At 50.1% G+C, this 27,823-nt stretch overlaps 4 protein-coding genes and 1 gene segment (V, D, J or C); 2 read left to right on the plus strand and 3 right to left on the minus strand.

Moving 5' to 3' along the window:
• Window positions 1-123: 123 nt before the first annotated feature.
• LOC119712116 lies at window positions 124-1,101 on the plus strand. The segment is given in 2 exon segments: window positions 124-190; window positions 674-1,101. Coding segments are annotated over 2 exon segments (435 nt in total).
• A 6,123-nt stretch (window positions 1,102-7,224) lies between these two features.
• Window positions 7,225-9,897, minus strand: LOC119712020 (cathepsin G-like). The gene is made up of 5 exons (XM_038162817.1): window positions 9,810-9,897; window positions 9,202-9,355; window positions 8,567-8,705; window positions 8,193-8,450; window positions 7,225-7,646 (listed from the first exon to the last, which is right to left on the minus strand). Exons 1-5 carry the CDS (start codon window positions 9,895-9,897, stop codon window positions 7,467-7,469), a joined length of 819 nt encoding a protein of 272 aa, XP_038018745.1. The 3' UTR covers window positions 7,225-7,466.
• Window positions 9,898-11,904: 2,007 nt separating this feature from the next.
• On the minus strand, window positions 11,905-14,642 carry LOC119712068 (cathepsin G-like). Of its 2 annotated transcripts, XM_038162926.1 has the most exons (5): window positions 14,514-14,642; window positions 13,882-14,035; window positions 13,247-13,388; window positions 12,873-13,130; window positions 11,905-12,326 (listed from the first exon to the last, which is right to left on the minus strand). In XM_038162926.1, exons 1-5 carry the CDS (start codon window positions 14,569-14,571, stop codon window positions 12,147-12,149), a joined length of 792 nt encoding a protein of 263 aa, XP_038018854.1. In that variant the 5' UTR covers window positions 14,572-14,642; the 3' UTR covers window positions 11,905-12,146. The 2 variants fall into 2 exon arrangements, with proteins under 2 accessions (XP_038018854.1, XP_038018853.1); XM_038162925.1 differs by lacking the exons at window positions 13,882-14,035; window positions 14,514-14,642 and having other exon boundaries at window positions 13,247-13,799.
• A 3,427-nt stretch (window positions 14,643-18,069) lies between these two features.
• LOC119712117 (cathepsin G-like) lies at window positions 18,070-20,703 on the minus strand. Its single transcript, XM_038163019.1, has 5 exons — window positions 20,646-20,703; window positions 20,039-20,195; window positions 19,404-19,545; window positions 19,030-19,287; window positions 18,070-18,491 (listed from the first exon to the last, which is right to left on the minus strand). The coding sequence occupies exons 1-5, from the start codon at window positions 20,701-20,703 to the stop codon at window positions 18,312-18,314; spliced, it is 795 nt and encodes a 264-aa protein (XP_038018947.1). The 3' UTR covers window positions 18,070-18,311.
• Window positions 20,704-24,557: 3,854 nt separating this feature from the next.
• On the plus strand, window positions 24,558-26,005 carry LOC119712226 (olfactory receptor 10A5-like). The gene is made up of 2 exons (XM_038163245.1): window positions 24,558-24,641; window positions 25,055-26,005. The coding sequence occupies exon 2, from the start codon at window positions 25,055-25,057 to the stop codon at window positions 26,003-26,005; it is 951 nt and encodes a 316-aa protein (XP_038019173.1). The 5' UTR covers window positions 24,558-24,641.
• Window positions 26,006-27,823: the final 1,818 nt, after the last annotated feature.

Here is a 27,823-nt window from a genome sequence, read left to right on the forward strand (position 1 = left end):
GCGGCGCCAGCGCAGGGCTTCGACCGGGGCGGAGCTGGGGGCGATGGAGAGGGAGGAGAGGAGGGAAAAGGAAGCGGCGCAGTCAGAGCACAGAAGCGGGGCTCGGGCACAGCGAGGCTCGGCCGGCGGAGCGGCGCCATGCGGCGGGCTCGGGCCGCGGGGCTGCCGGCGCTGGCCGCGCTGCTGCTCGGTGCGCGGGGGTGCCGAAGGGGCCGTGGTCTGGGGATGGGGTGATCCCGCATCTCCCCGGAGGCTGCCGTCCTGCCTGGCTTCTCAGAACTCTTCCCGCGAACTGTTCTCCCGTTCCTCCCCCCCCCTCTTCTCCATCCCGAACTTCTATTCTATGCGAAAACCTGCAGAAACGTTCTTTCTTTATAACTCACGAAATCAGTCCTTATCCCTTGCTAATTTTCTTCTTATCTTTCTGTGCTTTTCCCCACATCCTCCCGTTCCACAGTGACTCTCCTAATCGTTCTGTCATCCACACATTCATCTCTCCACAAGCGATTAATGGACACTTCCATTCCTACATAACTGAACGTCCTCTAGGAACGGTTTTCCTCCTCATCTCTCTGTGTTCCTGGCTGCTTCTGCGGGCTTTGTTCTGGAGTTCGGCAGGCAGAGCTGGGTAGAAAGTAGGAGTTGAAGTTTGTTCTTTTTCTCTCCCTGGCAGTGGCTGCGGTCAGAGCTCAAGTGCAGCAGGAGCCGTTCCTGGAGACCACCGAGGGCACCAGCATCAGCATCAAGTGCTCACACGCCAATATCCGGACTGGCGATTTCATCTACTTCTACCGTCAGCTGCCGGGCCAAAGCCCCGAACTCCTAGCCATGACTGCTAAAGCGTCCAAGGAGGTGCGAGCCCCTGAAGGGCGTCTGACGGTGTCGGCAGATCGGCGTTCCAGCGCGCTGTGGCTGGCTGCGCCCCGGCGCGGGGACGCGGCCGTGTATTACTGCGCGCTGGGGACCACGGGCAGAGGAGCCGGGGCTGCGGCCGGGCACGAACCGCCGCGGGCGGGGCCGGGCGGGGCCAGCAGGGGCCGCTCCGCTCCCGGCTGACGCCGCTCGGCGGGGCACGGACCGAGCCGCGCCTGGAACCCGCGCCACCCCGAACCACGGGCCCCGCACACGGCCTGGCCTCCTGCCAGAGACACCTCCGAGCACAAGGATGCTGCCCTGCGAGGCGTACAAAACAATTCTGCTGGGGAGGAACATTTCGGCAGCGGTTGAGGCACTCAGGGAAGGGATTTCTGAACCTATCGGCAGCCAAGGAGATGCTGGCTCGTGGATCCGGCGAGGAAGGGGACCTGCTGACAAATGACAGGGAAAAGGGTGACATACTCCGGGCCAGCTTGCCCTCAGTTTAACTGGTATTGCTTCTCCAAGGTTCCATCACATCCCTCAGCCTCCCTGATGCCTTGCTGAGAATAAAGCAGCACCCTGAGTTGAAGAAGAAGTTATTTAAGAACTCCTACTGCACATACACAAGTTGATGGTACTACAAACACACTCTGGAGCTTGCACACACCCAAATGATAACTCATAGCTCTGCATTTATGAAGAGGTGTGTGCACACACCTTTGCAAAGGAGACCCAGGCACAGACACTTCTCCTTCTGCCATGTCCCTACTGATGTGCAAACATGCACGCTCACTCCTATTCCTGCTCCTGCACACAAGTCTGTGCATGCACATCTACGTGAACACTCCTGTCCAGAGATGTGCACACACAAAGCACATCCAAACACGGATCTATTCCCACACACTCACATATTCACCTTCCCTTCTTCCCTCCTCAGCTCACCTTGATGGCGTGGGGTAGTGAGTTTAGTTTTCCCAGGCAGAAGCCTTTTTGAGTACTAGGTAGGCCCTCGGCCCTTAGGGGCCGGCTGGCAGCTGGCTTTCTGCGAATATCTGTGGGGGGATAGAATGGAGATGGTATATAAAGTAATCTTAGCCCTAAGGAGTTGCAGCTGGGCTAATTATCAAAATGAGGGCAAGGCCTAACTTCGACAAGCCACAGCTGTAACTAGTAAGAACAATAGGAGCTATAAAAGAGTGGGTTGGCTTGTCAAGAGGACACGCCCTGAAGCAGGAAGGGAACTGGAGTCAGTCGGTTACCTGGTGAGAGAGGAAGGATGTGCTCATAGAAGTTGCTGACCAGAAAACAATGAATATGTATGAAATTTTTGTAAGAAAGAGATGATAGCATAAAATTACTGTTAAATATATGCATATATGACAACAAATATTAAGGCGCTGCCCAGGGACAAGCTGCCACTTGTGCCAACTCGGGCTGCTTTGAGAGTGCCCATGGAGCTCTGCAAACTGAGACCAGGAACGTGGGCTGGTGGGTTTTGTTTTCCCAGGCAGAAGCCTTTGTCAGTAGCAGGTAGGCCCTCGGCCCTTAGGGGCCGGCTGGCAGCTGGATTTCCGTGAATCTGAAGATGCCGCCCAGGGACAAGCTGCCACCTGTGCCGACTCGGGCTGCTTTGAGAGTGCCCATGGAGCTCTGCAAACTGAGACCAGAGCGGGGTGGAGGGAGGGAGCTGGCCACTGGGGGGGCTGCTGGGTCCCCAAGGGGTCGGCAGTGTGTGACACTGTCACTGTGTGTGTTGCAGGCACAGTGTGTGTGACAGTGATGCAGTGACAGTGATGCAGTCACTGTGCATTGTGCACTGTCACAACACAGTGACAGTGTTGCGGCGCCACTGTTGCAGCCACGCCGCTGCAGTGCCTGCGCTGCAGCCACGCCGCTGCAGTGCCTGCGCTGCAGCCACGCCGCTGCAGTGCCTGCGCTGCAGCCACGCCGCTGCAGTGCCTGCGCTGCAGCCACGCCGCTGCAGTGCCTGCGCTGCAGCCACGCCGCTGCAGTGCCTGCGCTGCAGCCACGCCGCTGCAGTGCCTGCGCTGCAGCCACGCCGCTGCAGTGACAGTTCTGGGCTGAGCCCTGCAGCTGACACCTGCAAACCAGGCTCTGTCTCTGCCAGTGGTTTGGAAGAGCAGGTTTGCGTCCGTGGCATTTCCTTTGCCCTGCCCTGGACAGAAAGCTCCACCCTGGCACTGCCTGGGCACTGCTGTCTGACTTCTGAGAGGGAAGTTGGAGCCTTGCTGAGCTGTCTGCAATCAAAGTCTGTGAGTTTGTGCTCTAATGAGCCCTGCTGGGAGCACTTTGTCCAACTCTGTTTCTGGTCTCTCACCTCGCACTGGGCTCTATTAAAGCTCCCAGTAAGTTTGTTCCTGCTTCTGCCTTGTCATTTCCTCAGGGCACCTTGCCAGATTGTGCCACAGCCACGAGGAACTGGGAGGTGGTACCACAGTCCTGCAGGAGCTCATTAAAAAGCTGACAGCCATAATGAGCTCTGTGGTTGTTCTTGTGCTGGAAGCATTGTGTGGTTAATTAGGGAGCTCCCAGGTGTGTTTCAGTGAATACCTACACCTTAATTTCTGTTTGTCTTTTGTTCTAATTATGTGTGACAGGGAGAATGGAAATGGAAACATTTTAATAGGCAATTAGTCCCGTTTCTACCCTGGTGGGAATCAGGCACAGAGAGGAAAATATCTTTGTGATCAAGCAGGGAGAGACCTGAGTCAAAGTTGGATTCATGTGCTGGCAAGAAGACAGTTCTTATTCCAGCCTCTTCTGTTACTGCAACCCACAGCAGTGCCAAAGGCTTTGTTTGTAAAGCCTTTCTCTGTTCTAATTAGCACTACCTTTACCTGCTGTACTAATTATACGCAGAGACAGAAGCAATATTCATCATCATTGCAAAAGGCCTTCAAGGCCTTTTTTAATGACTGAAAGAAAAAAAATCTTAATTAACAAATAATGTCACGTATTTTACTCTGATTCCCCTGTGCTCCAGTTTTCCCAGGACATGAACCCTGAAAAGAGCTGGCTCAGTGGGGAGATGAACAGGTGATAGAAATTTTCAGGCACAATTAGAAAAAGAAATACTTAAACAATAAATTAGGAAGAACTCTACCTGGAGATCATGATGAGTTCTGTTACTCAGATGTCAGTACTGGGGCCTGTTGCAATGCTACAAGGCTAATAAAATAAAATTATTCTTTTAAATTAAAAGACAGTAGATAAACCAATTAGTTATTAGTGTATATATATATAAAGAAGATGATGAGCATCTTAATTATTAGATTAGATATAAGAAAGAAATTTTTAATGATGAGGGTGTCAAAACAATTAAATGGGCTCCCCAGAGAGCTTTAGATGCCCCATCCCTGTAAACATTCAAGGCTGGATGGGCTCTAAGTAACTTGGTCTAGCAGGTGTCCCTGCTCATTGCACAGTGGATGAATGAGATGACCCCTTACTACTCAAATTATTCTAGGATGCTATGCGTGTTCCCAGTAGCTTGAGTGAGGTGATCCTTCCCCTCTACTCAGTACTAGTGAGGTGGCACCTGGAGCACCATGGGCCGTTCTGAGCTCCCAGTAAAAGAGAGACAAAGATGTGCTGGAGAGAGTTCAACAAAGGGGCACGGAGGTGGTGAAGGGACTGGAACATCTCTCCTATAGGGAATGCCTGGTACGGCTGAGTTTTTACCCTGGAAAGAGCAGGTTGTGGTGGGATATTATCCATGGATGTAAATATCTGAAGGTAGGATATAAGTGGGAGGCATATGTCTTTATGGGATACAAAATAAAACGACGCGGACACTGGAATGTCCAAGGTAAAAGAAGGGCAGCTTAATTTCTGACTCCAACACTTATAGATTTCCAAAAGTGACAGTGGATTGGAGGGTGACAGTGCCACCTCTCCAATGACACTGGACAAACCATCAGTCTATTAAAATATCTCTTTTTCCAGAAAAGAATGTAAACCAGTAATTATTTACAGAAAAGCGCATGAGAGAGTTCGTTACAAGAATGTAAACATCAGAAGGCTTAGAAGAACGGGGCGACAGGCCTACACGTTCATTTCAGAGTAGTGTGCAGTGACAGGACAAGAGCTGATGGGCACAAACTGACACACGAGAGGCTCTGTCTGAGCATCAGCAAACACATTTATCTTTGAGGGTAACCAAGCACTAGTACAGCTGGGCCAGGGAGCTTGTGGTGTCTCCATGCTCAGAGATGTTCCAAAAACACCTGGAACTGCTCCTGAGCAGTTGGTGCTTTAGGTGGCCATGCTTGAGCAGGGACATTGGACCAGACAATTGAAGGTCCCTTCCCACCTCAACCATTTTGTGTGACTCTAGGGCAGTGTCAGTGTGCAGCAGAGTAGAAAACAGCTCCAACTCATGCTCTGGTGACCATATGCATGCAAGGTTTCCTGTCTATGACCAGTGGTTTGCAGACAGTGTCTTCAGGGTGGGGAAGGCGATGCTGGTTGCAGCACAAAGGTTTGGGTGATACCACCAGAGCAGGAAAGGGATGTGGTGGTGAGCAGGGATGTGGTGTTCACACAGTGACCTCCGTGAGAACAGACATGGGGCTGCCTTCACACTGCTCTGACACCAGACACAGACAGTTCCAAAAGGTGTGACTATGGACCCACCTCGGGCCAGGGTTAAGCCAGTCAATGAAGCTGGTGGTGCCTCTCCAAAAAAAAAATTTGTAAAAGATGCCTCTGCGAAAAAAAAAATTCTAAAATGCTCATGGCAGTGAGGAGTGAGGCAAAACAAAGTGTGAGAAACAATCCTGTGAACAGCAAATCACCGAAGGAGAGGGGAGTGCTCCAGGTGACAGAGCAGATATTCCCCTGCTGTCCTTGGAAGAGACAAGGTGGAGCAAGGATTTGCATTTGAGGGATTTGCATTTGCAGGGATTTGCGTTTGCATTTGAGCTCTGCCCAAATCTGCAGGACCACAGTGAGACGGAAAGGAAAAATTACATTGTCACGTGTTGGGAAAGATGAAAGTTTGACAAGAAAGTTTAACAAATATGTATGCTTGCCAGAAAGCTCTCTGAATGTAGAACCTGAGAACGAAATAGAGATGGAAGCAAGTTTTGATATAGAAGAATAATAGATGTCCAAATTGAGGTTTGCTGAGCAAAGGTTATGTTATCATTTCTCGTGTCTTTACCCTGGCAGGCAGCTCTGCTGCATTGCACGGCCACAGATGAGCACAGCCCTGGGACCGGGTCAGCTGAGAGTGTGGCAATAAATAAAATAAGGGATGGGTGGGACTGCAGTGCCCGAAAATCAAAGGAAATAATAAAGGAAAATAAAGGGGGAAATAAAGGGAAATATTTTCCTTGTAGTAAAAGAAAAATACAAGGGCCACTAACAATAAATACCCAACAAAACCGTCAGCTGCACACTGCAGGGAGCTGCTCCAGAAGACAATGCAATGAGGCAAACTCAAACTTATCTAGAGGGCAGGGAACCAATGAACAAAGAGAAACAGAAACCATACCTTATCTACAACACAAGGCTATCCAATCAGAAAGCAGGGCTCATGACATAACCTTCTATGGAATAGCTTAATCTGCATAACTGCTCCCATCATTCCTTTCTTCTCACCCTAAGGTGTTTATACTTTTTGGGGCCTGAGGCTGTAGAGCGTCCTTGAATTTCAGGCCTGGAGGGATTGCTTTGTCTGCACGAAATGTGAAGACAGATAACACTGTATATGGAGTTTAGAGTTCTACACTAATGCAGCACAGGATTTGAAAAATATAAAAGTAAACTCCTAAGGCATCATGGCACACACTGACTACAATAATGCAACTGTTCCTCACACAAGTGACCAGGCTTGTCTCTGCAATACTGCTTTGGCCTCAGCCATATTTGACATTTTCTATCCCATCACCACAGCACAAGGCCACCTCCTGGAACAGTCACCTCTGATCAGCTGATCCAGTGGGAGAAAGCTTCCAGTTCAACCCACAGGCATTTTACAGGTGTAAAGAAAAGGCTTCACCTGGGCTTCAAGGAGATTGAAGGGGAGACAGGGTGTTAAACAGGCTGGCTGGTCTTCAGTCTGTCTAAGCATCCTAAGAGGGTTTCAGGTTGGTATTAGAAACCCACGTGATCTCCCCTTGCATGTGGAGGTGCCTCTGTTTCTGAAGGGCTGGATAAATGTTCTGTACAGGCTGTACCTGCTGGCTGGACTGCAAGGGGCTGATGGAGACAAGGGGAGCATTTGGGCACTGAGACCTGGCCTGCATGTCCCGCCTGTGCCCGGGTTCTCCCAGAGTGTCATCTCCTCATTCTCACACCCAGGGTTTGCCTCCAGCTGCCAAGAAGGCTGCAGACACAGGAGAGTTTGAACATGCTTTTATTGATGGCCAGAAGCAGAGCTGGAGCAGCAGTGGGAGGAGGGGAGCAATGGGAAGCTGGGTGTGCTTGGGAGCTGCATTTGTACCTTGCCATGGAGACTCTCCTCAGTGCCAAAGCCTGTGCCTGCACCACAGGGGCTTCTCTGACTCCCCTCCAGCTGCCCCTGGGAGCTTCTGAGCACCAGCAGGTGTTGGATGCATTGTGCAGAAGGGGCACTGAGCATTTCAGCCAGAGGATGGAGAGCCAGGAATATCTTGGAGTGCAAACCTCCTCAGCTGCTCACGTATCCAGGGCTCAAAGTGTGAGATCCTGGTGAATACCTCAGGGAAGAGGCAGTCTCCATATCCATGAGAAACAATGCCATGAGCCTTCTTGTTGCAGACTAATGGGCCTCCAGAATCACCCTGTGTCATGAAAGGAGTGAGAGGGGTCAGACATGCGACAGCTCAGCTCTCCCTGCCTTAAGGAGCAAGTTTCCTCTTCCCTCCCTCCATGTGAAGAAGCTCCTCTTCCAAGCACCTCCCTCCCTCCAGACCCAGCTCTCAGCGTTTGTAGCTGCCTCACTACTCCTCAAAGCCCACCCATGGAACAATTCAGGCCTGGAGGTTCTCTGAAATTCAAATACTCAAAAAGAATATTGATCTACTTTAGACATGGGGAAACATCTAAGCCATCCTAGCAAGCATATCACAAGGATCTTGCACACCAAAGCACTGGTTAGGCTGGGTAGATCATCCCCTAGTAAGTAAAAAAGCAAATGTTGCTGATACTTAGGAAAATGCACCCCACTTAAGGGAGCACATCAGAGCTTCAGAGCATCTGTGAGGAGCCTCAGCTCATCATTCTGAAGGTCCTGGTGCATTCTGGTCTCCTTTTGCTTTCACCGGAGAACCAAGCTGACTGTCCTGTCCCAACCTCCACCCAAGCTTGCAGTTTAAAAGAACACTTACCTTGGAAGTTGCCTTTTTACTGCATTCATCACCAACACAGAGCATAGACTGATGCTGGAAGTTACTGGAGCGCTGCTGACATATTTCCTCTTTTTGCACCTTCAGTTCTACCTCCATCAACACATTAGATTTGTGCCCTTTCATGGATGTCCAGCCCCAACCACTCACATTACATAAAGCTCCTTCTCTCACACTTTCTTTTTCATCAGGAATGGGGATAATCTGCACATTCTTATTGATCCGGGCGTTTTTCTCCAGCTGTCAGGCAGAGAGAACACGGGGTAGGAGCCAGTCAAGGATTAGGAGCAAGTTCAGAGTTTGGGGAGGTGAGCAGGGGGAGATCCCTCAGGCAGGAAGGATGGGTTGGGCCATACCTTCAGCAGCACAATGTCATTTTTCAAGCCAACACGGGAATATTTGGGATGCACGACCCAGTGTCCAACACGGATCTTCTGCTGGCTCCATTCCCAGAGCCTTATATTGTGGGCTCCCAGAGTCACAGTGACCCTCACTCTCCTGCCAGGAAACACCAACACATTCCAGCTGCATTGGCCAGAGGGGCTGTGTTCCCCCAGGGCAGGGGGTTGGAGGGAGGTGGTGGTTTGAGAAACCTCCCCAGAGCAGCTCTCAGCAAGCTGTCCTCTCTCACCTGGGTTCCTTGCAGAGCCCAGCTGAGGATCCCTCACCCCACACTGACACAGCTGGGAGCTGCCCCGGGCTGAGGACAAAGGGAAGCAGGCCAGGGGAGACACTGGACCCCTTCTCCAGCAGCAGCTCTCAGCCATGGGAGGAACCATGACCCTGCAGAGCCCTGTGAGCATTCCTGTCCCCAAGGACACTCAGCCCCTGGCAGACAATTCCTGCACTCACAGAGGGGAGCTCAGCTCCAGAGATCCCTGCTCTGCCTCGAGAGACACGGGGCACTGTTCCAGCCCAGACCAGGGCTGGGGCCCTCTGCGACTGTGTGAGACTGGAAAAAATCTCCTGTGCAAGAACAATGGAGTCTTACCCTTCTTTATCCACACAGTGAGCTGCTGAGAGCACGGCGTCTGGGCGAATCAGGAACCCTCCACAGTAACTAGTTTGTGATCCTCTTTGAATTTTTAAATGAGCCATGTACGGTCTGGAGTGGGGCTTCACTTTCTGACCATCAATGATCCTTCCTGGAAGAGAGATGGGAAATGTTAATAGGAATGTTAAGTATAAATGTTAATAGCAATGTTAAGGTGCTGCTGTTTCCTGTCAAGTTTGGAGCTGCAAGAAAGGAAAGGGTCATCCTCTAATGCCATGTGCCAGTGATCCCAACAACTCTCCTTCCTTCCTGGGGCTGTCCAAAGGCAATGCTGGGGCACAGTGGAGAGAAAGACAAGCAGCACTGTCTGGGGTCTGAGCACCCTGGCTCTGGATGACTCAAATGCCACCAAGGGCACAGCTCTAGTGCCTCTAATGCCTCACTGCTTTCAGGCCCAGGCTGAGCTGGGAGATGAGAGGAGAGAGGAAAGACGGAGAGTAGAGACAGGAGAGAAGGAGAGGCAGGAGCCTTGCCTGAGATTGACTACTCAGAGTCCATCTGTGCCCTTGCATGTTCCTGTCTAAGTCCCATCTCTGTGTACTCACCAGCCCCAGCCCAGGGCAGAAGGACAAAAGCATTTGTGAGCAGAAGGAGCAGCAGCATCTCCCACCAGTGCTGATGAGACAAAGCCATAGCTGTCGCCAGGCAGGAGACAGGTACAGAATGGCAGGTAGAGAAAGGAAGCCTCTATATATGTCATGTGGAGCTGACACAGGAAACCTCAGCCTGCCTGTGGCCGTGTCATTTATTGTTTTTGTTCTCACAACTCCAAACTCTGGCTTGGTGAGGAGCTCATGACACATTCTCAGTGGTTTCGTTACAATCTTCTCAAGAAGCTGGAGAGATCGGGGCTGGTTCAGAGCACCCACAGTGCACAGGAAGAGGAATGGGGTGTTTGTTGAGTGCATCTCCCATCAGAGACCTTTGGAGAGAGCCCCTGGGACCCTGCATGTGGGCTGATTCCATCTGGATTTTTTTTGTTGTTTTTTGTTTCCCCCTCGTCTTCTGATAGTAATGGGGAGAGCTGGCCAGGGCCAGGCAAAGTTCCTCTTTTTTATCAAGGGTCTGACTGCCATCACAGAAATCAGAAACCAGCAGTCCTTGCAAAATGAGAAACCACCAGTCAGAGTCTCTAAGGGACAATGCCAGTGGGAGCCTCATGATCTCAGCTCTGGTTTTCTAGGAAATCTGTCACGTCCATGGTGATGAGGAAGTCTGAGGTCCTGCTGGGAAGTCATTCTGTGAGCCCAGTCCAGAGCAGCAGGTGCCCTGGTGTCCTGATGTTGTGGTGTGTTATATGGTTTCATGCATTAACTGAGTTTGTATTGGTATGTCCTGTAAAGCCCCTGTTATATCCCCCTGTTATATCCCCCTGTTATGGTTCTGCCCCAGTTCTGCCCGTCCTCGTGTTGTATGTCAATCTCCCTGCCTCCTCCCCTGTTGTTATAGTGTTTGTTCAGTCACTCACCTGATCCCTCCCTGGCCCTCTGTCCATCACTCGGTGACCCTTCCCCATTTTCTGGAAGCTTCTACCCTGCCATCAGTTGGTTGGTTCAGAGGCCAGGGCCACTCCTCCAAGTCGATCCCATTGTCCCTTTCAATGTCAATCCCCTATTTTCCCCACGCCTCCCTGCTACCCTATTGGCCAAGGAACAGACCCCGCCCCAGTGTCCTCCAACTTTATAATCCCCTGCGCATTCAGTGTCTTAGACTGGTTGGGTTACCTGGATAGCAGTAAATCTGGATTTGCCCCCAGCCAGAGTCCGCTCTCTTTCTTCTGCCTTCGCTGCCACTGCAAGTCCCACCCGCAAAGGCGAGAGCCTTAGGCGCCCTCCAGACCACACAGGATTCTGGAGAGGGCCCCTGGTGTCCCTCTGCTCTGTGTCCAAGGAGCAGGCTTGCGGCGACTAACTCTGACAGGGCTAGCACTGGGGACGCTCTCCAGAGTCCTAGGTGGCCACAATTGTCTGCCAAAGGCAATGAGGTTCTACAAAGAGTATAGTATAATATAATGTAGTAACAATAAAGTGATTAATCAGCCTTCTGCAGTCATGGAGTCACTGCTAATGATTTCCTGTTCAGGGGACCATGGCTGTGATAATGCAGCTGTTCCTCACACAAGTGACCAGGCTTGTCTCTGCAATGCTGCTTTGGCCTCAGCCATATTTGACATTTTCTATCCCATCACCCCAGCACAAGGGCACCTCCTGGAACAGTCACCTCTGATCAGCTGATCCAGTGGGAGAAAGCTTCCAGTTCAACCCACAGGCATTTTACAGGTGTAAAGAAAAGGCTTCACCTGGGCTTCAAGGAGATTGAAGGGGAGACAGGGTGTTCAACAGGCTGGCTGGTCTTCAGTCTGTCTAAGCATCCTAAGAGGGTTTCAGGTTGGTACCAGAAACCCACGTGATCTCCCCTTGCATGTGGAGATGCCTCTGTTTCTGAAGGGCTGGATAAATGTTCTGTACAGGCTGTACCTGCTGGCTGGACTGCAAGGGGCTGATGGAGACAAGGGGAGCATTTGGGCACTGAGACCTGGCCTGCATGTCCCACCTGTGCCCAGGTTCTCCCAGAGTGTCATCTCCTCATTCTCACACCCAGAGCTTGCCTCCAGCTGCCAAGAAGGCTGCAGACACAGGAGAGTTTGAACATGCTTTTATTGATGGCCAGAAGCAGAGCTGGAGCAGCAGTGGGAGGAGGGGAGCAATGGGAAGCTGGGTGTGCTTGGGAGCTGCATTTGTACCTTGCCATGGAGACTCTCCTCAGTGCCAAAGCCTGTGCCTGCACCACAGGGGCTTCTCTGACTCCCCTCCAGCTGCCCCTGGGAGCTTCTGAGCACCAGCAGGTGTTGGATGCATTGTGCAGAAGGGGCACTGAGCATTTCAGCCAGAGGATGGAGAGCCAGGAATATCTTGGAGTGCAAACCTCCTCAGCTGCTCACGTATCCAGGGCTCAAAGTATGAGATCTTGGTGAATACACTTGGGAAGAGGTTGCGTTCACGTGCATGGGAAACAATGCCATGAGCCTTCCTGTTGCAGACTAATGGGCCTCCAGAATCACCCTGTGTCATGAGAGGAGTGAGAGGGGTCAGACATGCCACAGCTCAGCTCTCCCTGCCTTAAGGAGCAAGTTTCCTCTTCCCTCCCTCCATGTGAAGAAGCTCCTCTTCCAAGCACCTCCCTCCCTCCAGACCCAGCTCTCAGCGTTTGTAGCTGCCTCACTACTCCTTCTAAGCCCACCCATGGAACAATTCAGGCCTGGAGGCTCTCCGAGATTCAAAAACTCAAAGACATATTGACCTCCTTTAGACATGAAGAATTATCTGAGCAATCCTAGCAAGGATATCACAAGGATCTTGCACACCAAAGCACGGGTTAGGCTGGGTAGAACATCCCCAAGTAAGTAAAGAAGCAAATGTTGCTGATACTTAGGAAAATGCACCCCACTTAAGGGAGCACATCAGAGCTTCAGAGCATCTGTGAGGAGCCTCAGCTCATCATTCTGAAGGTCATGCTTCATTCTGGTCTCCTTTTGCTTTCACCTGAGAAGCAAGCTGACTGTTCAGTCCCAACCTCCTCCCAACCTTGCAGCCCACAACAACACTTACTCGGGAAGTTGCTTTTGGACTGGATTCATCACCAACACAGAGCATAGACTGACGCTCATAGTAACGGAAAATCTGCTGACATACTGTCGCATTTTGCACCTTCAGTTTCACCTCTCTCAGCACATTAGTCGTATTTCCTGTGTCAGATGTCCAGCCCCAACCAGGCACATTACATAAAGCTCCTTCTCTCACACGATCATTTCTCCTGGGAATGGAGATACTCTGCACATTCTTATTGATCCTGGCCTTTGGCTTCAGCTGTCAGGCAGAGAGAACACGGGGTTAGAGGCAGCGAAGGATTAGGAGCAAGTTCAGAGTTTGGGGAGGTGAGCAGGGGGAGATCCCTCAGGCAGGAAGGATGGGTTGGGCCATACCTTCAGCAGCACAATGTCATTTTTCAAGCCAACACGGGAATATTTGGGATGGGTTACCCACTGCCCAACACGGATCTTCTGCTGGCTCCGTTCTCGGCCCCTTGCATTGTGGGCTCCCAGAGTCACAGTGACCCTCACTCTCCTGCCAGGAAACACCAACACATTCCAGCTGCATTGGCCACAGGGGCTGTGTTCCCCCAGGGCAGGGGGTTGGAGGGAGGTGGTGGTTTGAGAAACCTCCCCAGAGCAGCTCTCAGCAAGCTGTCCTCTCTCACCTGGGTTCCTTGCAGAGCCCAGCTGAGGATCCCTCACCCCACACTGACACAGCTGGGAGCTGCCCCGGGCTGAGGACAAAGGGAAGCAGGCCAGGGGAGACACTGGACCCCTTCTCCAGCAGCAGCTCTCAGCCATGGGAGGAACCATGACCCTGCAGAGCCCTGTGAGCATTCCTGTCCCCAAGGACACTCAGCCCCTGGCAGACAATTCCTGCACTCACAGAGGGGAGCTCAGCTCCAGAGATCCCTGCTCTGCCTCGAGAGACACGGGGCACTGTTCCAGCCCAGACCAGGGCTGGGGCCCTCTGCGACTGTGTGAGACTGGAAAAAATCTCCTGTGCAAGAACAATGGAGTCTTACCCTTCTTTATCCACACAGTGAGCTGCTGAGAGCACGGCGTCTGGGCGAATCAGGAACCCTCCACAGTAACTAGTTTGTGATCCTCTTTGAATTTTTAAATGAGCCATGTACGGTCTGGAGTGGGGCTTGACTTCCCGTCCACCAATGATCCTTCCTGGAAGAGAGATGAGGAATGTTAAATATCAATGTTAATATCAATGTTAATAGGAATGTTAATATCAATGTTAATAGCAATGTTAAGATGCTGCTGTTTCCTGTCATGTTTGGAGCTGCAAGAAAGGAAAGGGTCATCCTCTAATGCCAAGTGCCAGTGATCCCAACAACTCTCCTTCCTTCCTGGGGCTGTCCAAAGGCAATGCTGGGGCACAGTGGAGAGAAAGACAAGCAGCACTGTCTGGGGTCTGAGCACCCCTGGCTCTGGATGACTCAAATGCCACCAAGGGCACAGCTCTAGTGCCTCTAATGCCTCACTGCTTTCAGGCCCAGGCTGAGCTGGGAGATGAGAGGAGAGAGGAAAGACGGAGAGTAGAGACAGGAGAGAAGGAGAGGCAGGAGCCTTGCTGAGATTGACTACTCAGAGTCCATCTGTGGCCTTGCATGTTCCTGTCTAAGTCCCATCTCTGTGTACTCACCAGCCCCAGCCCAGGGCAGAAGGACAAAAGCATTTGTGAGCAGAAGGAGCAGCAGCATCTCCCACCAGTGCTGATGAGACAAAGTCGTAGCTGTGGCCAGGCAGGAGACAGGTACAGAATGGCTGGTAGAGAAAGGAAGCCTCTCTATATGTCATGTGGAGCTGACACAGGAAACCTCAGCCTGCCTGTAGCTGTGTCATTTACTGCTTTTGTTCTCACAACCCCAAACTGTGACTTGGTAAAGGGGTTCATGACACATTCTCTGCATTTTTATCACAATCTTCTCAAGAACATGGGGAGATGTGGGCTGGTTCAGAGCACCCACAGTGCAGAGGGAGAGGAATGGGGTGTCTGTTGAGTGCATGCCCATCAGAGACCATTGGAGAGAGCCCCTGGGACCCTCTGCATGTTGGCTGCTTCCATCTGGATTTTTTATTTCCCCCTCGTCTTCTGATAGCAATGGGGAGAGCCGGCCAGGTTCAGGCAAAGATGCTGGTTTTTTTTTTTTATCAGAGGGTCTGACTGCCATCAGCGATGTCCTTGTGAAATCAGAAATCACTAATCAGTGTCTCTAAGGGACAAGGCCAGTGAGAGCCTCACAGACTCAACCCAGGTGTTCTCTGGAATCTGACAAGTGCGTGGTGATGAGGAAGTCTGAGGTCCTGCTGGGAAGTCATTCTGTGAGCCCACTCCAGACCAGCAGGTGCCCTGGGCAGGTGCAGGGCTGGCTGAGACACAGCTGGAGCTCAGGTGAGGAGCAGGCTCAGGGTGTCCCCATGAGAAGGGAGCAGCCCTGCCTGGGGCCTCTCTGAGTCCTCCCTGGCAGCTCTGGTTCAGTGTTACAGCCTGCAAGGGACTCAGCCCCTGCTTCCCTGACCCTCCTTTGGCCATGGGCCCAGCCAGTGAAACCTCCAGGATGTTCCCACTTTCACATGGCTTTGGGCTAGAGAAAGCCCACAAATCAATCCTCCAGAGCACACTGGCATTGCCCCTTACCCTGTGTTCTGAAAGCACCATGGACCGCTGTAACATCTTGGATACAATAAACTGCATTTTGAAGAGCCGCATGAAGTCCAGCATCTCTCGTCTCAGGCTCTTGCTGTCACACATCTCACAGTTTAACCCAGGACAGAACACTTTAGATTTTGCTCATTTCTCGTGTCTTTACCCTGGCAGGCAGCTCTGCTGCATTGCACAGCCACAGGTGAGCACAGCCCTGGGACTGGGTCAGCTGAGAGTGTGGCAATAAATAAAATAAGGGATGGGTGGGTCTGGAGTGACCAAAAATCAAAGGAAATAATAAAGGAAAATAAAGAGAAAATAAAGAAAACATTTTCCTTTTAGTAAAAGAAAAATACAAGGGACACTAACAATAAATACACAACAAAACCATCAGCTGCACACTGCAGGGAGCTGCTCCAGAAGACAATGCAATGAGGCAAATTCAAACTTATCTGGAGGGCAGGGAACCAATGAACAAAGAGAAACAGAAACCGTACCTTATCTACAACACAAGACTATCCAATCAGAAAGCAGGGCTCATGACATAACCTTCTATGGAATAGCTTAATCTGCATAACTGCTCCCATCATTCCTTTCTTCTCACCCTAAGGTATTTATACTTTTTGGGGCCTGAGGCTGTAGAGCGTCCTTGAATTTCAGGCCTGGAGGGATTGCTTTGTCTGCCCAAAATGTGAAGACAGTTAACACTGTATATGGAGTTGAGAGTTTTACACTAATGCAGTACAGGATTTGAAAAATATAAAACTAAACTCCTAAGGCATCATGGCACACATTGGCTAAATGAAAGAGAAGAAAGTGCTGCACCTAGAGAGGGGAATTATGGGGTGGAATTTGGGTGGAAAGGGCTTTTGTGGGATGGCAGATCAGAGCCAATGTGCTGCAGGACTGGACGGAAAGCCAGGAGTGGGCTTGTGCCAGACTGTGGGCATCCCTTGGTCCTGTCTGCCCATGTCCCCATCCTCTCGACACCCAACTCTGACATATCTATATGCATTTCTTAGATTCCGTCTCATTCTTCCCTTCCTAGACTGAACAGGCCCAGCCCCACAGTCTTTCCTCATCAGAGATGCTCCATTAATCATTTTGTGGCCTCTGCTGGACCCTCTCCAGCAGCTCCTTTTCTTCCCTGTTCTGAGAGACCAGGCCTGGACACAGCACCCCAAGTGAGCCTCACCAGGGCTGAGTAGAGTGGCACAATCCCCTCCTGGACCCTCTGGCCATGCTCTTCCTGATACATCTGATTATCCTTTTGGCTCTCCTGGCCCCAGGGGCACACTGCCAGCTCATGGTCAGCTTGTCACCCACCAAAAGCCCCAGGTCCTTCTCTGCAGAGCTGCTCTCTGGTAGGTCAGCCCCAGCCTGGTACTTGGGGTTATTCCTCCCCCACTGCAGGACCCTACACTTGTCCTTATTGAACCTCTTTAGGTTTCCTTCAGCCCAACCCTCCAGCCTGTCCAGGTCCCACTGAATGACAGAACAGCCTTCTGGCATATCACCCACTCCCTCCAGTTCTGCACCATCAGCAGACTTGCTGAGGGTGTATTCTGTGCCTTCTTAGATAAAAAAACCCTAAAAGAAATGCAGTGTGGTACTCCTGTGTCCTCTGGGCAGAGGGAGGCATGGCTCTCTCCCAGGACTTTCCTGGGAGGCTCTCAGGGGCTGTGGGAGAACTCAGGGAAAATGAGAAACAGTTCTTTTCTTCACATGCTACACCTGTCGTCGTGCACATGTGGAATGTGTTATGGAGATTGTTCACCAAAACGTGGTTTCTTTATTGAGTGCTGGTGATGGTTGTTTAGATTGATTGACCAGTTGGATCCACATGTGTGTCATAACTGTCCGGCAAAGGGAATGAGGTTATTCTTAATAATACACTATATTATAATGTAGTAACAATAAAGTGATTAATCAGCCTTCTGCAGTCATGGAGTCACTGCTAATGATTCCCTGTTCAGGGGACCATGGCTGCGATAATGCAGCTGTTCCTCACACAAGTGACCAGGCTTGTCTCTGCAATGCTGCTTTGGCCTCAGCCATATTTGACATTATCTATCCCATCACCACAGCACAAGGCCACCTCCTGGAACAGTCACCTCTGATCAGCTGATCCAGTGGGAGATCAGAGATCCCTGGGAGATCAGGGATCCAGTTCAACCCACAGGCATTTTACAGGTGTAAAGAAAAGGCTTCACCTGGGCTTCAAGGAGATTGAAGGGGAGACAGGGTGTTAAACAGGCTGGCTGGTCTTCAGTCTGTCTAAGCATCCTTAGAGGGTTTCAGGTTGGTACTGGAAACCCACGTGATCTCCCCTTGCATGTGGAGGTGCCTCTGTTTCTGAAGGGCTGGATAAATGTTCTGTACAGGCTGTACCTGCTGGCTGGACTGCAAGGGGCTGATGGAGACAAGGGGAGCATTTGGGCACTGAGACCTGGCCTGCGTGTCCCACCTGTGCCCGGGTTCTCCCAGAGTGTCATCTCCTCATTCTCACACCCAGGGTTTGCCTCCAGCTGCCAAGAAGGCTGCAGACACAGGAGAGTTTGAACATGCTTTTATTGATGGCCAGAAGCAGAGCTGGAGCAGCAGTGGGAGGAGGGGAGCAATGGGAAGCTGGGTGTGCTTGGGAGCTGCATTTGTACCTTGCCATGGAGACTCTCCTCAGTGCCAAAGCCTGTGCCTGCACCACAGGGGCTTCTCTGACTCCCCTCCAGCTGCCCCTGGGAGCTTCTGAGCACCAGCAGGTGTTGGATGCATTGTGCAGAAGGGGCACTGAGCATTTCAGCCAGAGGATGGAGAGCCAGGAATATCTTGGAGTGCAAACCTCCTCAGCTGCTCACGTATCCAGGGCTCAAAGTACGAGATCCTGGTGAACACCTTAGGGAAGAGGCGTTTTTTATATCCACGAGAAACAATGCCATGAGCCTTCTTGTTGCAGACTAATGGGCCTCCAGAATCACCCTGTGTCATGAGAGGAGTGAGAGGGGTCAGACATGCCACAGCTCAGCTCTCCCTGCCTTAAGGAGCAAGTTTCCTCTTCCCTCCCTCCATGTGAAGAAGCTCCTTTTCCAAGCACCTCCCTCCCTCCAGACCCAGCTCTCAGCGTTTGTAGCTGCCTCACTACTCCTCTAAGCCCACCCATGGAACAATTCAGGCCTGGAGGTTCTCTGAGATTCAAATACTCAAAAAAGAACATTGACCTCCTTTAGACATGGGGAAATATCTAAGCCATCCTAGCAAGGTTATCACAGGGAATTTACACTCCAAAGCACTGGCTACTTGGGGTAGAACATCCCCAGGTAAGTAAAAAAGCAAATGTTGCTGATAGTTGGAAAATGCACCCCAGTTCATGGAGCACATCAGAGCTTCTGTGAGGACCCTCAGCTCATCGATCTGAAGGTCATGCTTCATTCTGGTGTCCTTTTGCTTTCACCTGAGAAGCAAGCTGACTGTTCAGTCCCAACCTCCTCCCAGGCTTGCAGCCCAAAACAAATCTTACCTTGGAAGTTGCCTTTTTACGGGATTTATCACCAACACAGAGCATAGACTGACGCTGGTACTTATCAATTAGCTGCTGACATATTTCCTCCTTTTGCACCTTCAGTACTACTTCCCTCAACACATCAGTCGTGGTCTCTGTCACAGATGTCCAGCCCCAGCCAGCCACCCTACATTCAGCTCCTTCTCGCACACTTTCTTTTTCATTGGGAATGGGGATACTCTGCACATTCTTATTGATCCTGGCCTTTGGCTTCAGCTGTCAGGCAGAGAGAACACGGGGTTAGAGCCAGTGAAGGATTAGGAGCAAGTTCAGAGTTTGGGGAGGTGAGCAGGGGGAGATCCCTCAGGCAGGAAGGATGCGTTGGGCCGTACCTTCAGCAGCACAATGTCATTTTTCAAGCCAACACGGGAATATTTGGGATGCACGACCCAGTGTCCAACACGGATCTTCTGCTGGCTCGGTTCTTGGCTGGTTATGTTGTGGGCTCCCAGAGTCACAGTGACCCTCACTGTCCTGCCAGGAAACACCAACACATTCCAGCTGCATTGGCCACAGGGGCTTTGTTCCCCCAGGGCAGGGGGTTGGAGGGAGGTGGTGGTTTGAGAAACCTCCCCAGAGCAGCTCTCAGCAAGCTGTCCTCTCTCACCTGGGTTCCTTGCAGAGCCCAGCTGAGGATCCCTCACCCCACACTGACACAGCTGGGAGCTGCCCCGGGCTGAGGACAAAGGGAAGCAGGCCAGGGGAGACACTGGACCCCTTCTCCAGCAGCAGCTCTCAGCCATGGGAGGAACCATGACCCTGCAGAGCCCTGTGAGCATTCCTGTCCCCAAGGACACTCAGCCCCTGGCAGACAATTCCTGCACTCACAGAGGGGAGCTCAGCTCCAGAGATCCCTGCTCTGCCTCAAGAGACACGGGGCACTGTTCCAGCCCAGACCAGGGCTGGGGCCCTCTGTGACTGTGTGAGACTGGAAAAAATCTCCTGTGCAAGAACAATGGAGTCTTACCCTTCTTTATCCACACAGTGAGCTGCTGAGAGCACGGCGTCTGGGCGAATCAGGAACCCTCCACAGGAATAACTAATTTTTGAGCCATTTTGAATTTTTAAATAAGCCATGTAGGGTCTGGAATGGGGCTTAACTTCCCAACCACCAATGATCCTTCCTGGAAGAGAGATGGGAAATGTTAATAGGAATGTTAAGTATCAATGTTAATATCAATGTTAAGGTGCTGCTGTTTCCTGTCATGTTTGGAGCTGCAAGAAAGGAAAGGGTCATCCTCTAATGCCATGTGCCAGTGATCCCAACAACTCTCCTTCCTTCCTGGAGCTGTCCAAGGCAATGCTGGGGCACAGTGGAGAGAAAGACAAGCAGCACTGTCTGGGGTCTGAGCACCCTGGCTCTGGATGACTCAAATGCCACCAAGGGCACAGCTCTAGTGCCTCTAATGCCTCACTGCTTTCAGGCCCAGGCTGAGCTGGGAGATGAGAGGAGAGAGGAAAGACGGAGAGTAGAGACAGGAGAGGAGAGGCAGGAGCCTTGCCTGAGATTGACTACTCAGAGTCCATCTGTGCCCTTGCATGTTCCTGTCTAAGTCCCATCTCTGTGTACTCACCAGCCCCAGCCCAGGGCAGAAGGACAAAAGCATTTGTGAGCAGAAAGAGCAGCAGCATCTCCCACCAGTGCTGATGAGACAAAGCCGTAGCTGTCGCCAGGCAGGAGACAGGTTTTTGCGACCTCTATATATGCCATGTGGAGCTGCCGCAGGAAACCTCAGCCTGCCTGTGGCCGTGTCATTTATTGCTTTTTTTCTCAGAATGCCAAACTGTGGTTTGATGAGCGGTTCATGACACATTATTTGTGGTTTTGTCACAATCTTCTCAAGAACATGGAGAGATCTGGGCTGGTTCAGAGCACCCACAGTGCACAGGAAGAGGAATGGGGTGTGTGTTGAGTGCATCTCCCATCAGAGACCTTTGGAGAGAGCCCCTAGGACCCTGCAAGTGGGCCGCTTCCATCTGGATTTATTTTTTTTTTTGTTGTTGTTGTTGTTTTTTTGTTTCCCCCCATCCTCTGATAGCAATGGGGAGAGCTGGCCAGGGCCAGGCAAAGTTCCTCTTTTTTATCAGAGGGTCTGACTACAATCACAGAAATCAGAAACCAGCAGTCCTTGCGAAATGAGAAACCACCAGTCAGAGTCTCTAAGGGACAATGCCAGTGGGAGCCTCATGATCTCAGCTCTGGTTTTCTAGGAAATCTGACAAGTGCATGGTGATGGGGAAATCTGAGGTCCTGCTGGGAAGTCACTCTGTGAGCCCAGTCCAGACCAGCAGGTGCCCTGGTGTCCTGGTTTAGGGCAAAATTGGGAGAAAACCTCCAAAGGAAGCCCCTCCAGAAAGCAAACCCACACGACCCCAACCCCCAACCAGTTCGGGAAGGATTCCTTGGAGAAAAGTGGTAAGAACCTGTTTATTTAACAGGCAAAACACCCCACAGCACACAAAATGAACACTGGATGACAACACTCTTTCACCGCTCTGAAAACAATGACAAATTCAGAAAGTCTCTCCTGGAAGTGGTCTCTCACTTGTCGGTCCCTCCGATGCTGGGGATGGCTGCTGCAGCCACAAGTTGCAAACTCTCGGTGTTTCCCAGGTCCCAGTCTGGAGCAGGCTCGAGTGGTTCCAATAAAGAGAAAGAAAAACAGTCCAGGGAAACATTGGACTGCCTAGCTAAACTAACTATGAGCAGAAGGAAAAGCAAGAGCAAAACAAGAGCAAAGCGAAAGCCAAGCAAAAAGCAACAGCCGCTCCATGTAAGGCCCCATCTCTGTGTCCCGCCAGCTGTAAAGGAGCAGGCTGACAACAAAACAAAACTTCACTCTTCAGAGGCAGTCTTGAAGGTACAGAACATATTATCCAGCATAAACAGAACAATGACTGGGGATACAAGCATCCTAACGTCACCCAAGGACAATCTTCTCAAGAAGCTGGAGAGATCGGGGCTGGTTCAGAGCATCCACAGTGCAGAGGGAGAGGAATGGGGTGTGTGTTGAGTGCATCTCCCATCAGAGTCCTTTGGAGAGAGCCCCTAGGACCCTGCATGTGGGCTGCTTCTGTCTGGATTTTCTGTTTTCTTTTGTTTTTTATTTCCCCCTCCTCTTCTGATAGCAATGGGGAAAGCTGGCCAGGCCCAGGCAAATGTTCTTATCAGAGGGGCTGACTGCCATCAGAGATTTCTTGTGAAATCAGAAATCATCAATCAGAGTCATTAAGGGACAAGGCCAGTGAGAGCCTCATGACCTCAGGCCTGGTTTTCTAGGAAATCTGACAAGTGCGTGGTGATGAGGAAGTCTGAGGTCCTGCTGGGAAGTCATTCTGTGAGCCCACTCCAGACCAGCAGGTGCCCTGGGCAGGTGCAGGGCTGGCTGAGACACAGCTGGAGCTCAGGTGAGGAGCAGGCTCAGGGTGTCCCCATGAGAAGGGAGCAGCCCTGCCTGGGGCCTCTCTGAGTCCTCCCTGGCAGCTCTGGTTCAGTGTTACAGCCTGCAAGGGACTCAGCCCCTGCTTCCCTGACCCTCCTTTGGCCATGGGCCCAGCCAGTGAAACCTCCAGGATGATCCCACTTTCACATGGCTTTGGGCTAGAGAAAACCCACAAATCAATCCTCCAGAGCACACTGGCCCCTTACCCTGTGTTCTGAAAGCACCATGGGCTGTAGTACCTGTCCTGGAGATCCCCCTGGAAGCTGTTTGGTGGAAGGTACAATTTCAGAAATAATGGGAGATCTGGAAAATTCACATTATTTCCATCCTTAGAGTGTTTTTATCCTCTCTGCTGACCACACAGGGGATTGGCTCTGAAGATCCCAGCATTTGCCTGCCATCGGATGGCTACAGAAATGAAACCTCTGTCTGCCACCCTCTCTTGTATGGATAAGAAGCAAATTCTTTGAAATTAAAAGATTCAGTCATTGAATGAAGAAACTTAATTTCTCCTCTCACTTCAATCTCCTATTTGCCATTGATCCTTTTGCCTTTGATGTAAATTTGATCCTCTGGTTGTAAATTCTCTGGTTCTCCTATCAATCTTTTCCCAGACCAGGTGTCTCTGACCACATCAGCGGGTGATGCTGCTCACAGCGCTGTGCAGGCCGGTACCAGGTACAGAGTTAATTCCTGCAATTCCAATCAAATCTGATTTCTGTTGGATTGGATCTTTTTTCCTACTGTAATTGGGAGGAAGGGAGGAAGGAAGGAAGGATTCACAGTTGACAAGCAGTCACTAAAAATTGAAGAATGAAATGTGAGTGGCTGGAGTTGAATGAAAACTCCCCCAGCAGAGACAGCACTGCCCCTAAAGGCACCAGTCCAATTAAACAAAGGCAGCATCAGGCTAATTCTGCCCTTGGAGTCCCACATCCCTTGAGATCAGAGGGAGCACAGCTCTGAACAACAATCCCTGAAGCTCTGAAATCAGATTAAATCAACCCCACCTCTAGGGGATTTAGGGATTTCAAGAGACTCTACTTAAGCAGCAGAGGCAGCTCAGCTGTTCCCTTCATGGGCAAAAAACAGAGATGCATTGAGGCCTCTCCCTTTCCAGCTCAGGCTGCAGCTCCACCTTTTCAACTGAGTTGAAACAAATCTAACAAATTCCTTTTCTTCCCCTCTGTGAGACAATTCTTTGGCTGACTATTAGCACATGGTATATGCCATGTGCTATTGTCAAAAGATTATTCCAGCTGTGGCAGAGGAGCATCTGCATTTAAAATAATTTAAAATAAATTTTAAATAATTAAAATAATTTTTAATCTGCAGTGTAAGCTGACAGCAGGAATCATCAGCACAACACCATTCCTCATGTAAGAAAACAAGGGAAATGCTGCTATCAAAATTTGAATGACCCATTTTGGAGGCCCTGGATGGCAGAATTGCTGCAGGTAGGACACTTTGCTTCAAAATCTCTATTGTGAATGTATAAAGAAAATGCAAGGGGGAGCTAAGGCCAGAACTCATTACAAAATGAAGTTTACTCTTTTTTACACAACTTACATAAATTGAGGGTTGTTTCTGAGAGGTGTTCTGAATTAGGGAATAGAAGACCGACTGTCAGTAAAACAGTGGCTGCTGTGAGTGCTGTTGACTGTAATGAAGAACTAATGATCACAGCAATAGTCTAAAACTGTCACATGGGCTTGGAGGGCAGAATTAGGTTGTTTCCACTTCAGCTACCTGGATCTAACAAGTTAAAACCAGTGCGAATGTCTGCTGTTAGAGACTGCAGGGAGTTTTCCATGTCATTCTCTATCTGTCATGCACAGGCTATATTGAGATACCACTCCAAAAGTGTAATTTCATTCCGGTGTTATTGGAAACGGCCAAACCCAGACAGACCCCTCTAAAATACATCAGAGCACCAAATGTCTCAGAAAATTGGGAGTTTCCTTATGGTGCCTGTGTGTTAAAGTCATTCGTGGCTCCAGGATCCACAGCTTTGTGTTCATGTCAGAAAACCCAGACTTCAGATGTCCTGGAGGAAGGCTGCCTGCCCTGTTAGCCCACTCAGGAGGAAAAACAGAGTGCAAGGAGCATTGCCCACTACTTCCTAAGGTAACACAAGGGTTTTTCTTTCTTTCTGTGGTCTGTGGTTTTCTCAATTGTCCCCTGGGCGTTCCCCTGACTGCAGGAAGCACCTGCAGTGAGAGCAGCTGGGAGCACAGACCTGACATCTGGGGAGAGAGCAGATCCTCAGCATTAACCCTGCACCCATGATGGAGCCACCCCTTCAATGCCAGCTCCTCTTGGTCATAGGCTTGGTGACACCACCAAACGATGACACTTGGAGGGCACTGGCACCACGCACTTCCAGCCACTGCCTTCCCAATGTGCTCAGCCCAGCCTGCTCCAGACTTCCACCCTTTGATCCAGCAGCATTCCAGGCATCCCCAAGAGGCTCCTGGTTTGAAGCAGTGTAATCCTGGTGCAGTGACTACAGCTCTGACAGTCTGTCTGATTCCTCCCAGATGGAGCCAGCAGAGGAACAAGATGCAGGAAACCACACCCTGCTGACTGAATTCATCCTCTCTGGATTGTCCAGCCGCCCAGAACTCCAGCACTTGCTGTTCTTCACAATCTGCTTCATTTACAGCATGACCCTCATTGGGAACCTTCTCATCTGCATGGTCACAGCTCACCCCACCCTCCACACGCCCATGTACTTCTTCCTCCGCGTCCTGTCCTTGCTGGATATTTCCACAGCATCAGTGGTTGTCCCCAAGATGCTGGTAAACATCCTGTCCGAGGACAGGAGCATCTCCTACCTGGGCTGCGTCACCCAGCTCTACTGCGTGGTGTTCTTGGCGGCCACGGAGTGGTACCTGCTGGCAGCCATGGCCTACGACCGCTACGTGGCCGTGTGCCGCCCGCTGAGGTACCCGGCCATCATGAGCTCCAGGGCTTGCCTCTCCCTGGTGCTGCTCTCCTGCTGCAGTGGCAAGGTGGTGTCGGTGGTGCAGACAGCCTGGGTGTTCACCCTGTCCCTGTGTGGGCCCAGGAGGATCAACTACTTCTTCTGTGACATCCCCCCGCTGGTGCTGCTCTCCTGCGCGGACACGTCGCGCTACGAGCGGCAGCTGATCTCAGCCACGGCGCTCGTCATCTTCACGCCCTTCTGCCTCATTCTGCTGTCCTACACCTGCATCATCTCCAGCATCCTGAGGATTCCCTCTGCAGAGAGCAGGCACAAGACCTTCTCCACCTGTTCCTCACACCTTACTGTGGTAACGTTGTACTGCGCGAGTGGGACTTTGATTTACTTACAGCCAAAATCCAGTAATTCGCAAGAGGCTAAGAAAATCTTTGCTCTCATATACACAACTGTAATTCCCACTTTGAACCCCCTGATTTACAGCCTGAGGAATAAAGAAGTGAAAGAAGTACTAATCAGAGGGATGGCTGTGTTGATGAAGAAATAAAGATTTTCTTGTCCATGAATGTGTGGATTAAAAACCTTATTTCCATTTTTGGTGAGCTCAAATGGTTTACTAGCTCAGGGGAAACTACAGGCACAAAGATCTGTTTCCCACTTGTAAATATTTTGTCTTTATTCTTTGCTTCAGAAGCAAATTATTTAGAATTTTTATCTCCATCTCTTCCTTAGGAGTACTCTATACATACCAGACATTTCTTCTAAAGCAGAGCACTTCCCATGTCTAACTCAGGTATCCAGGCTGCAACTCCTCACTTCCATTGCAGGAGTTCTCCTCACCCTCTTACCGAATAAATACTTTTATAGTGGATTTTCCAGGCTAAGCATACACTAATTGATAGAGATTACATGTTTTGCTCTGCCTTTTTTTTCCCCCTTTTTATATATTTTCCATTCCTTCCAGCAGAAAAGAGGTCCACTGAATGAAAGTGATGAGGAAATCAGTTCACTTCTTTCAGAGCCTTGTGTTTTTCATTTGAGGTGTGGGGAAAGGGAAGGAAAGGAAGATTAACTGATGGTCATTCCTTATTTCCAGCAAGTACCAGCTGGAGAAACTCATCCAGGCATGAAAAGAAAAATTTCTAGAGGATTAGCTGAGACAGAGGATTAGCACACAGAGAAAAGAGCTGCTACAACCTGGGAGTATTTATTTGGGAGGGTTTTGAAATTTATTCTGGATTGAAGAGGTGCTCTGGCTCAGTGAATACCTGGGCCAGAGCCTGCAGCATTCAAACTGTACTTTCCATATTGAGGTCAAGCAAAAGAAATCTTCATTACCAATGTGGCCATGCTGACCTCTGAGGTCTCTGTTTCATCTAACTTACCTGGCCATAAAGGCAGAAAAGGGCAGTAAAATTGAGTATAAAGTTCTTTTTCTGGTTTAGGTTGCTTGTAAAAGAGGAAGGCAATGTAAGTCATCTCAGGATGAAGTCATTGTCTGACTTCAGAAACTTCACAACAACGAGTTAATGACAGAGTGTTAATTGCATTTGGAAATGTTGTTTGCTTAGACTCCTCTAGGGAACTTAACTCTGTATTGTTGAAACCCTTTTTTCTTCATAATTGGAGCACTGGAGAAAGAGTTGATGAAACTTCATTTACATTTCTACAGACTTTGCTTCTGGGAGCTGATCTACTTTTAACTCTGTAAATAGAGAGAATTTTTTCTTGTTTTATTACTCAAAAAGAAAATACTGAGAAAAGCATTTCTTAAAAAAAGTTTAATCACACTAGTATAATAACAGTAGTGTTAATAACTTTAAGGGACATTGAATTCCAAATGGTTAATGCTTTCAATTTGCCTCTTTTAAAGATGTTTCAGACTCTGGTCCAAGGTGAAAGAGACATCCAGAATCATTCATCCATTTGGAACAACCCTTTTTTATTCCTGCTGCAGTGCCCTCCCACCAAACACTATCAGCAGCTTTCTGTTTTTCCTGAATTCATCTCTTCTGTTTCCTGTTTCCACATGTGCACCAAGGATACCCCAAAGAGAAACTGAGGTGGTAGGAAGCAAGGCAGGTTTTTAGCTGGTGTAAATCAGAATTTCACCTCTAGCAAGGAGCACTGATTTTTGGTCCCTAAGAAACACAGCCATGGGTTTTGCTAGAGCTGAGCTCACACTTACACCATCCTGTCTCCTCTATAAAGTGGGGAAATTCTGGTTAAATTGTGTCATTCAGTGGATTACATTTCAGGGCAGAAGTTTGTGGCTGGATTCCTCTCCCCAACCCCAATATGTGAGCTGTTGATTCTAGCACTTTTATTGGAAGAATGCATTTTTAAAAATCATATATTATAACAT

Source organism: Motacilla alba, chromosome 27 (assembly GCF_015832195.1).
Source record: "Motacilla alba alba isolate MOTALB_02 chromosome 27, Motacilla_alba_V1.0_pri, whole genome shotgun sequence".
In the NCBI taxonomy this organism is placed as follows: Eukaryota; Metazoa; Chordata; class Aves; order Passeriformes; family Motacillidae; genus Motacilla; species Motacilla alba.

Coding starts and splice junctions, on each gene's coding strand:
- LOC119712020 (XM_038162817.1), bottom strand. CDS start 9,897: ATGGCTTTGTCTCATCAGCACTGGTGGGAGATGCTGCTGCTCCTTCTG. Junction 9,356..9,809: donor TCTGCCCTGGGCTGGGGCTG/GTGAGTACACAG, acceptor TCTCTCTTCCAG/GAAGGATCATTGATGGTCAG. Junction 7,647..8,192: donor GTAAAAAGGCAACTTCCAAG/GTAAGTGTTCTT, acceptor TTCATGACACAG/GGTGATTCTGGAGGCCCATT.
- LOC119712068 (XM_038162925.1), bottom strand. CDS start 13,693: ATGCTCACAGGGCTCTGCAGGGTCATGGTTCCTCCCATGGCTGAGAGC. Junction 13,131..13,246: donor ATGACATTGTGCTGCTGAAG/GTATGGCCCAAC, acceptor TCTGCCTGACAG/CTGAAGCCAAAGGCCAGGAT. Junction 12,327..12,872: donor GTCCAAAAGCAACTTCCCGA/GTAAGTGTTGTT, acceptor CTCATGACACAG/GGTGATTCTGGAGGCCCATT.
- LOC119712117 (XM_038163019.1), bottom strand. CDS start 20,703: ATGCTGCTGCTCTTTCTGCTCACAAATGCTTTTGTCCTTCTGCCCTGG. Junction 19,546..20,038: donor CACTGTGTGGATAAAGAAGG/GTAAGACTCCAT, acceptor GTTTCCTGGCAG/GACAGTGAGGGTCACTGTGA. Junction 19,288..19,403: donor ATGACATTGTGCTGCTGAAG/GTACGGCCCAAC, acceptor TCTGCCTGACAG/CTGAAGCCAAAGGCCAGGAT.
- LOC119712226 (XM_038163245.1), top strand. CDS start 25,055: ATGGAGCCAGCAGAGGAACAAGATGCAGGAAACCACACCCTGCTGACT.